Source organism: Biomphalaria glabrata, chromosome 13, assembly GCF_947242115.1.
Source record: "Biomphalaria glabrata chromosome 13, xgBioGlab47.1, whole genome shotgun sequence".
NCBI classification, from domain to species: Eukaryota; Metazoa; Mollusca; class Gastropoda; family Planorbidae; genus Biomphalaria; species Biomphalaria glabrata.
The window spans coordinates 17,890,074-17,900,121 of record NC_074723.1 but is presented as its reverse complement, the minus strand read 5'-3'; the positions used below and the strand labels follow the sequence as shown (position 1 = coordinate 17,900,121).

At 30.8% G+C, this 10,048-nt stretch overlaps 2 protein-coding genes across 2 annotated transcripts; both read left to right on the top strand.

Moving 5' to 3' along the window:
• Positions 1-393: 393 nt before the first annotated feature.
• Positions 394-2,036, top strand: LOC106057423 (uncharacterized). The gene is made up of 4 exons (XM_013214598.2): positions 394-944; positions 1,362-1,572; positions 1,679-1,768; positions 1,904-2,036. The coding sequence occupies exons 1-3, from the start codon at positions 531-533 to the stop codon at positions 1,732-1,734; spliced, it is 681 nt and encodes a 226-aa protein (XP_013070052.2). The 5' UTR covers positions 394-530; the 3' UTR covers positions 1,735-1,768; positions 1,904-2,036.
• Positions 2,037-4,851: 2,815 nt separating this feature from the next.
• LOC106057421 (39S ribosomal protein L20, mitochondrial-like) lies at positions 4,852-10,033 on the top strand. The gene is made up of 5 exons (XM_013214594.2): positions 4,852-5,153; positions 8,517-8,627; positions 9,312-9,389; positions 9,527-9,592; positions 9,785-10,033. Exons 1-5 carry the CDS (start codon positions 5,055-5,057, stop codon positions 9,908-9,910), a joined length of 480 nt encoding a protein of 159 aa, XP_013070048.1. The 5' UTR covers positions 4,852-5,054; the 3' UTR covers positions 9,911-10,033.
• Positions 10,034-10,048: the final 15 nt, after the last annotated feature.

Genomic DNA, 10,048 nt, shown 5'->3' with positions numbered 1-10,048 from the left:
AAAACAACAACAATTTTTTATGTTCCTTGTTTTTTTAATTAAATTAATTTGGTTCTATTAGAAGATTTAAACATTTCACATATTACATTTAGTGAAACTAATGTGAATGTATATTTTGTTTCTAATTTCCTCATGGAATGATTATTATTATATTATTATAATTATTTCTAAAAAAAATATTATGCCTACTTAGGGAAACTCCGATAGTTTTTTTTTATTTTAGTTATTGACATATTTAAATTCTGCGTAAAAAGTTGTAATAGTAAACATTATATCATTTTTTATTTAAATGCTCAGAAAATTTTATATTTAATAAATCTAAAAAAAAAAACCGGGTTCTGCGAGATGTTTATAGTTTTAAAAGACATGACGTCACAACTAGACCTATATAACCGAAAAAACTCTCTAACTCCAGCAGATCGCATTTATACTTACGCTTCACAGCCAGTCTCCACGTTGATTTATAATCTGTCTTGTTTATAAATAATATTCTAGATCTAGATCTAAACCTCTAGTTCTACTTGAAGACAATGAAATACTGTTCTTCAGCTTGTTGCAGTAGTTCCAATCACAAAGATAAAATCAGCAAGTATGCGGACACAGAAATTAATGTCTCTTTTCATTTGTTTCCAAGAGATGAAGTTTTGAAGGGAAAATGGGAAAAATTTATTCGGCTGAAGAGCAAATATTTTACAAAGGCATATGCAAATTCCTATTTATGCTCAAACCATTTTGAGAGAAGCTGTTTCAGCAACTTCATTGCTGTGGAAATGGGCTTTGAAAAAAAATTGAAGTTAATATCATGTGCAGTACCAACAATACATTGGATTTCCAGGCCAAAGGCAAAGAATTCAATAATTAATGATAGTGATAGATCTACTACTGAGACTTATTCTGGCTCAAAAAGAAAATCTAAGGCATTAGTGAAACGTAATGCACTGAAGGTAATTATTATTAGTTATTCTCTAGACTTATTAGAATGTACTAGATAGAGTGTCAATTAGTGAATTAGAAAATAATAAACTTTACATATCATTATAGCTAATAAAGCGGCAATAAAGCATAATATTCAGACTGAAATTCAGACATTTTTACTTTTAATAATCTTAGATCCACTATAAAAATTATTGCTCTGCCCAAGCCTAGATTAGATAGATCTATAACCAAAGATAAAATAGGATCTGGACTAGTTCACAATGATAATTATGGTCCATGTCAAATCTAGATATCTAGGTCTAGAGATGTAGCTAAGAGGAAAAACTTAACTTTAAATTGTAGTCTTTCTAGAACTTTTGTTGGAACCTTGCCAATTTTTTTTTTTTGTTTTACGTCCGAGTCATTTTAATCAAAATTTATTTCAGCGATTGAAAAGTCTAATCAACGATAATGCAACTGTAGTACTTGTACCTGAGACTACTGAGAGTGATTTAACTAGTGTCTCAGAGGTAGCTACTGTGGCTGATCCAGTGAAACTACCAGTATATCATATGTGTACATCTATACAGACAGACACATTTGAAACCGGAAACAAAAAAGTGCAGTGCAATATACAATCACATAAAAGAAGTAAATGTAAGTTTTTTTTTTCATTTTGTCACCAAAAAGAATTGTAGACTTTATTTAAATTCATTGCTTATATTATAATTGTTTTTAAATTTTACTCTCATTAATTGTTTAGATACACAATGTTGTATGACAATCATGAAAGATACTGGTACCCAGACAGAGATGTAGCTATGGACATTCTATAAAGATTGGTATGAGCCTGGTGAGTATTTTCTTGATCCACTATATTAAATTAAAGTTAAACAGGTTTCCCCAAGATAAGTTAAAATGTTTTCTCACCAACGGAAGGATGATCTTGAAATATTTTGACTTTTTTTTCTACATTAATGCTTTACAGGAATTGAGGATTATGAAAGTGTGTGCAAAATATCTCCAATACACCAAACAGCTGCTCTGGAATCATTCTACAGTCTTGTGATAAAATTTGCACCAAAGCACACTGCTTTTTCTTATTTAGGAATGCAAAGCAGGTAAATAATACTATACTGATACATATAATATTTCATCAACCTGTTTGTAATACTATTTTTGAGTTCCATATTTCTAAATTTCCTTTTCATTTATTTGTTAACTAGACTCCACATTGCAGCCATGCACTACAATGAAAATTATGGAGAGGAAACTGATTACACAGACAAGGAAGGAAATGTATGATATAGTATAATTTTTCCAAAATACAATAAAGAAGACTACAGCATCAAATAACAAAAGAAATCTCCAACACAAGGTTGAAATTTATGTATATCATTTCTTTTGAAACTAACGCAAAAGTCTTTTAACAACAACAAATACTTTTATCTTAATTACATAGCAAATGTCTGACAGCTAGGTTTATGGAACTGAAATTATATTTACACATTATGTTATGTTATGTTACATTGCTCGTACATTTATTTTAGGTATTTCCAAAATTTTTATTTATTTTTCAGTTTATGTTCATAGGCTTATGAACTATTTGTTCGATGTATTTCGCAAGGACCCAAAAGAATTGACAAAGAGCCTCACTGAATATGTGTATCACATACCAGAGCCATTATGTTCAAAATTTGAACGGCCATCTTGGGACAATATAAAGAGATTGACACTGTTTTAAATCTGTATAAATAACACTGTACCATAGACTGTAAATAAGATTTGCAACTTTTATTTAAACTTAAATATATTTTTTGTTCATGCTATATATACACATTTTATTTTCAAAACTTTTGTAGCCATTTTAGCATGGCTTGAAACCTGTTTTGTGTCTTCTGGAAATTCTTTTCTGATCTTGTTCACTACACAGGATGGAAGAGGAACTCTAATGCTTCTTCCCAGACAGTCTAAAATGGAAGTTACGCATGAATAATGTACAAAATTGTATCATTCTTAACATCTCGTCTAACATTGTGATATTTTTTTTTAGGTAGAGAAACATTATTTTAAAAGAATCGACTCTAAACTTATATATTACATTATATAGTTATGAATATAAATTATGTATGTTTAAATCAATATTGCTTTGTGAATGTATATTTTGGTTTTTATAAGTTGTTTTGTTTGGTGTAATGCATATTGTAAGACACATTTCCTTATATTATGGATAATAAAAATTATTATAATTGCTCATGTTTATCATCAAAAAGGTCTCCAAATGGTTCTCTGTAATTGTGATGTGCAGTTTGTAGACTGTCTTTGTCCAAACAAACAGGCCTGAATCCTGGATGATGGCTTATACATGGCAGGTTATTGGAAGACATTTTCAGTGATACTTTGTGAATTTTTGTACAGCATATATTTTCATTTTCTGTATTCATGTACTTACAGCATCCACATTTACAAACATATAAGGCTCAAACTCCTGCCATGTATTATCTAACAATGATTCAATTTAAATTAATTTAAAAAAAAAACAGGATAGAAAGTTGAAACTCAAAAATTAGACATAAATACAAGAAAATTTTTTTTAACTTTCTCTAGATATAACTCACAGATTTTTTTTCATTATAGATATAGTGATATAGATTCAAATATTTTATTATTTATTCTGTAAAGTCTAGATATAAAGATAGAAAATAATATATGACAATATAAGTTATAATACAACTATAACTGTCTAGATAACAAGAAGCTCAACTAGAAAAAATAAATATTACGTACATTGTAAATGATGTAAATTGTTAAGGCCTCCGCGCGGTGTTGATTCTTGGCAATCTGTCTAGACTAGTGTAGATCTGACTGGAAGTAACGCTGAACTCAACTACTTCAGTAACACCGGCGAAAGGCCGAAACAATCAAATATGTAGTCGACGCTGATATGTTGTTCTACAAATATGTTTAATACTCAAGAAGGGAATCGTCCGATGTCAATTATGTCGTACTCAAGTCTACTACTCTACAAGAAGCGTCTTCCTTTTAGCGTCACTTAGAGCGTTCTTATTTTTTAAAGATCTGTCACGTCACTTGTCGCTAATTAAAACTTTCCCCTTATTCCCAAAACAAATAACTAAATCCTAATCATGTCATAACAAAATATAGTTAATAATACTAATTTAAAGCTTAGATCTTTGCCTTGATTACTAAAATTGTTTACAAAGAAAGAAATATCTGATGTTTGGTTCGTAAAACACAATGATGAGAAGACAGTTCTATTACTATATGGCTCTATTATAGATCTGGTAGATGTAGTACTAATCAAGTAAATCTATCGTCAAGTGATGTAACTGCACAAGTCTAGTTCTAAATGATATCTTAACCCACTTAATTAATTTTAGATCTAGTCATTCTAGTAAAATTATTTTAAAAAATGCCTACACTACATCAGTACATCATCACATGATTTAGAGCTAGTCAGCTGCTAGTCTAGACTATAATAGATCTACCTCGGGTGCTTCACTGCTTGTTTTACAATAAATTCGCGGAAGACAAGCACCGGTGCTCGGATTAGTATAGGATTTGAGTAGCATATAATTACTAAGTTATTCTTGCAAATAAAAAAAAGAATAATATATTCATTATCTGTAAATCAAAACACATATATCAAAAAATGGTCAAAACCATCGGAGTTTCCCAGGATGGCTGCCTGGTCGTGAGGTTTGCGCGCTGGACTGTCGTTCGGATTTATCGATGGTCGAGGGTTCAAATCCTGCCCGCTCCCATCCCCCGTCGTCCTGCGGGAGGTTTGGACTAGGAAGTAAACTATCTTCAACTCTGAAGGAACATCCGAAACATGTAAAACATTTTACAAACAAATAAAATATATCTGAAGTATAGTTGACATCTAAAACTATAACCTATATAAATCTATCATTTGTTTTAAAACTGCTAAAGACTAAAGTAATAACAAGAATCACCTTGGCCATATGAAATTGACTAACTTTATGAGTAAAAAGTAGATAGATCTTTCTAGATCTAGATCTATAGACTACATATCTTTTAAGATATAGATCTAGATTTTCTAATTCTAGAATAAATCGAGTCTAGATCATCAAGGACAAGATACACAAATAAACATGGTTTTTCTTACACTTCGATTGTTTGTGCGAAAAACGAAAATGGTCACTAATGCAGACAGGGTTTGGAAACGTCAGATGTACAGGAGGCTGACTTGGGTAATTATTAAATTAATAATTAAATGAATTATAATGACATACAAAAATAATATAAGATTCTAGATCTAGAACGTTTAGTAGCCTACTATATCTACATTCAACTCTTTTGATTTGAATCATGTTGGTGGATGCCTTTATAATTATTATATTTATTATAATTTAAATGTGGTCAGTAGTAATAATATAAAAAAAAAAACTACTAGTATGAGTAGTCAGTCCTGTTTTACTAATAATATATATAGTAGATTCTTATATTAGGCACACCGTATTCGGGAACTAGGTCAAATTTTTATTTTATTTTTTTATTTGGTGACGATTTAACTTACAAAAAAACTGAAAGCAGTTTCTTATTCTGCAACTTATGGACTATAAAAATAGCTGTGTTTCTTTGAATTACCACTCATAGTCAAGATTTTATTTTAAAATAAATCAGGTCACTTCATGCCCCTATAATAAACGGCAATGCAGTTTTTGTGCTTTCTCCTTTAGCGCACATTGAGCACTGTTAAGAAACACCACTGTTATTGCTAATAAATTATATCTGCGTTAATTAAAAATTATTTAGATTGTATTAAAAGAAGTAGATTCACTTCTGCAATATGTATTTATAGTATATTGCCTTTCTCTCTGTCTATATATATATCGTTTATAGATTTATTTATTTATATATGCCTACCTATATTTATCTATGTGTAGAAACAGACAGAAATAAATCTATATAAATTATAGATCTATAAATTAATTATTATAATTTAATAAACATGATAATTTCAACTAGCCTAGATGTATTCTCTGTCTCTTTCTTTTAATTCCCATCCAAGGACCCTCTTTTCATAATTTTGATGTTCATTTTGTTACACCTTAACATCCCATCCCTCCCATAGATGCTTTTCTTTGTCTTTTCATGACTCTCTCCCCCTTCCCTCCACTGCCTGTATGATAGATTGTGACACTACACGTTTAGTGTATACCTCTCATCACCACCAGCGCTCGCCTGGCGTGATCACCTGCAGTGGGCATGTTCTCTGGCTTCAAATTAGCAGCCCGCACTTTTTCTTTCATTCATAAATTATATATTCTAGATATCTCGATCTAGGTCATGTTTATTCATTGAAAAACTCATAGATTTATTAATCCCAATAATATTTCTTATTACGATTTTGCCTTGTGCACTATAGGAGAATGTGTCAAATTCATTATTATCGTTGAAACACCTCCTTTTTTAATTTTATTTAACAGCTAACAGTATGAATGTGATTGGAATGTCTTTCTAAAGATGTTTGGAAGCTTATTTTGATATATCCACCAGCCTACGATCAAACAGGTTAATAATATAGCCTTCATCCCTTATATGAGTATGAATTGGCGGGGGAGGTTAAAACAATAGCTTTACATACTTGGTTATAGAGTATCTAAAAAACTGCCATCTGCTTTGGAAAAGCGGAACAAAAATACAGATTTATTTCTGTCTGTTTCTACACATAGATTACATAGGTATATAAATAAATAAACTATAAACGATATATATATATATTATAGATAGATTCTAGTTAGAAAGAAAGACAGAGAGAGAGTACGGTATATGAGGAAATAGACTATAAATATAAATACATATTGCAAAAGTGAATCTACTTCATTTAATACAATCTAAAAAAAATTTTAAGTAACACTGATATAATTTATTAGTAATTACATAGTGGTGTTCAATGACAGTGCTCACTTTCCAAGTGAGGAGAAAGCCCAAAAACTGTGTTCAATATAGGAGCATGAAGTGACCCAATTTATTTTAAAATAAAATCTTGACTATGGGTGGTAATACAAAGGAACACAGCTATTTTTATTGTCCTTTAGTTGAAGAATAAGAATCTGCTTTCACTTTTTTTTTGTAAGTTAAACCTTCACCAAATAAAAAATAAAATACAAATTTGACCTAGTTCCCGAAAGTCTGTGTTCAGATATAAGAATCTACTATAGAAGATACTTAGACATCTTAGATAGTCACATAAATCTAGAGAGTAGAGTAAATAAAGTTTGAACATTGACCACCCTACCTACATAAACCAATTCCCAGCCATTTTTTACATTTCAATTTTTATAGCTATATAATGGACTGACACAAAAAAAAAAATCAATGACTTTGTCATCCTTTTGTAGATAGATAAAAATGTAATGTACTTTATGAAAGAGGGGTAGGGTGGGTATGGTCATGCATAAAAATCTTTGACATGATTCTTCTTTCTAGAAAAGTGGTCAGCAACATCAAAGATTCATCAGACCCATCAAAGGATCTAAGACATGCTTTTTAAAAAATTCATACTACTTGAAATCATTTTCTTTTTACATCAACACAAGCTGTTTTCCATTTTTTCCTAATTCCACATTTTCTTTCTCGGCTTGCAAATAACCTCATATCAAGGTCATTTAAGTTTTACCTGTAGGGCCTAACCTTGCTCATCATGCTAAGGGAAAAACCTTGCAAGGGAGAAGAGGAGGAGTCATTTCAGTTAGTCTTCTCTCTACCGTATCTTATTGTTGCTACTGGGTCATTTTTCCCCTGTAATGCAACTTCATTAGCTCAGTGTGTGGGTCTGTCACAACTTAGCCATTTTGGTACCAGTACCAGTTCGATCTGTGATTGCTTACTGCTCTCTCTCTTTGACTAGTTTTTTGTTTTTTTTAGCATCTCCGCTCTTCTAGAATGCTTAGTGGACATGGGTGGGGGGGGGGTGGGGGGTGGGGGCTCACTATCCCTTCTGATTTTGACAATCTTGTAGACCATACTTAGTATAGCACATATACACTTCTCACAAGCTCAGTACATGTAAAAACTGTTTCACACCAAGGCCTTAAGCGCACCTGGTCGATCAATAATTGTAGGCTATAGGGCTACATTGTTATTGCTTTGATGACATTTTTTTTTAGCCATTCATCAATTTTTTTATACCATTGTAAATAATTGTTCATTTTAAAAAGTATAAAACATTTGTACTAATTTGATGCAGGCTGCCTATTAAATGGTTTTAAAGAAAATTTAAATACTTTTTGCATATACATACATTTTTATAGCTTTTAAAAAAATATTTTTTAGCATTTTTTTTTCAGTGAAACATGTAATTAACACACAGAAGAACACATGCATAAATATAACTTAATTACATTTAGTACAACATTATTTTGACAAAAAACAAAATTTTATATAAACGTTTAAAATAAAATGTTACAATTAAAAGTGTTATTCTTCAAGGGAACTAGAAATAAAAAATTTTCTATTGTAACCCATTGTATGAATTTTAGAGTTTAAAAAGTATTATTGTGTTATAAACTTCTTTTAAAATATTAACATGCAATTCTTTCTTTATTAAGCCTTTCCGCAATAGATTGTGGAATTGTTATAGAATCGGAAGAAGAGAGGGTCGCCACTATCTTTACTTTGCCACAAAATTCAGATCAGTGAGACGAAAGCAAATTAACTATGTGAGTAAACAGTGCAGTTTTTGACATGTGGTGAAACATAACATTGGCTATGTGTTGCTAATTAAACTAATGAAACATAAATGTAGTTTGATGTTTTTAGTGCTGAAACTAATCATGAAACATATAATAGGAGGCCAGATAACAATTTTTTATATTGACTTATATTGACAAAGTATGTTGGATTTAAATGGTTGCTTGGGAGTCCTAATATGACTTCCATAAAAAATGGGATGCGTGGTGGAGAGGCTAAGTGTGCTTGAACTTGGCTTGTCTTGGCTACCTAGAAGGGGGCTCGAGGTTCGACACCCGACTCGGGCAGAGTTGTGTTTACTGAGCACCTAAAGGCAGCACGGAAAACCAACTCCTATATAACCCCCCCCCCCCCCCCCCACTGGTCCACAAATGAGATTGGACCAAAAGCGCTCTGAGCATGCTATAAGCATGAAAGTAGCGCTATATAAAAGCTATAATAATATAATAATAATAATAAAATGATTAACATTGTTTACTATCAACCTGAAGAGTTTAAATTTGGCATTGTTTTTAATAATCAACACATTTTTACCCATAATTTTCTTATTAGTTTTTAATTAATAGTTTATATGTTTGAGATGTTTCATAAAATGTTTTTGAGCTCATAATTATAATAATGTTAACATCCTGAATATTTTGTACACCATTCAGATATTTACATTTAGAATAGCCGCAGGATGTGCACAACATGGTGTTCAGTATTCTTCATTTATGAAATCACTCTATGAGGTATTCTTTTTAGATGTTCTTTAGGACTCTTTTTACTTTAAATTTTAATGTTTTAACTGGTTTTAAACATTTATGAGTTTTTAAAAGTTTGGTGTTTTAATGCAAATGACTTAATTTTTACTTTGTGTTTTTTGCAGTCCAACATTGCACTAAATCGTAAGATGTTAGCATTCTTGTCACTTTATGAGCCAAGAACCTTCCAGGTAATACTGGTTTAGCTTTAAATAGAAAAAAAATTATGCTGTTTTCAGATTATTAATGAAAAATGTAGTAATGAACTTTGTGTATAAAAAAATAAAAAAAAAAAATTAATCAAGAATAATTATCACAGTACAGTGTACTTTAAATTCAAACCAATTTTTTTTTTTAAAGAAGCCTTTCTGTTTTAACTTCAGAGTTTGTGTGAATTTGTCAAGAAAAAACACAGTGAAGCAGTCAGTCAAGGTTTGGCATCAGCTATGGCTCCAACACCAAGTGGAGTGATCACAAGGGACATGATTCAGAAAGTGTCTAAAACATAAGATTTATTTTGTTTACGTGTGTGTATTTGAAGAAGTAACATGGAGTGAATGCAAAGTGTGATTTAGAAGATAGAGCAAAGTTGCCATTAATCTAAAAATAAACTGGCTAATTCGGAGACTATTTTTTGCTTGTCTTAA

Bases quoted from the DNA above. Each gene is read 5' to 3' on its own strand.
- LOC106057423 (XM_013214598.2), top strand. From the start codon at position 531: ATGAAATACTGTTCTTCAGCTTGTTGCAGTAGTTCCAATCACAAAGAT. The intron at 945-1,361 runs GTAATTATTATT...AATTTATTTCAG, and splicing joins TGAAACGTAATGCACTGAAG to CGATTGAAAAGTCTAATCAA. The intron at 1,573-1,678 runs GTAAGTTTTTTT...TTAATTGTTTAG, and splicing joins ATCACATAAAAGAAGTAAAT to ATACACAATGTTGTATGACA.
- LOC106057421 (XM_013214594.2), top strand. From the start codon at position 5,055: ATGGTTTTTCTTACACTTCGATTGTTTGTGCGAAAAACGAAAATGGTC. The intron at 5,154-8,516 runs GTAATTATTAAA...TTCTTTATTAAG, and splicing joins TGTACAGGAGGCTGACTTGG to CCTTTCCGCAATAGATTGTG. The intron at 9,390-9,526 runs GTATTCTTTTTA...TGTTTTTTGCAG, and splicing joins TTATGAAATCACTCTATGAG to TCCAACATTGCACTAAATCG.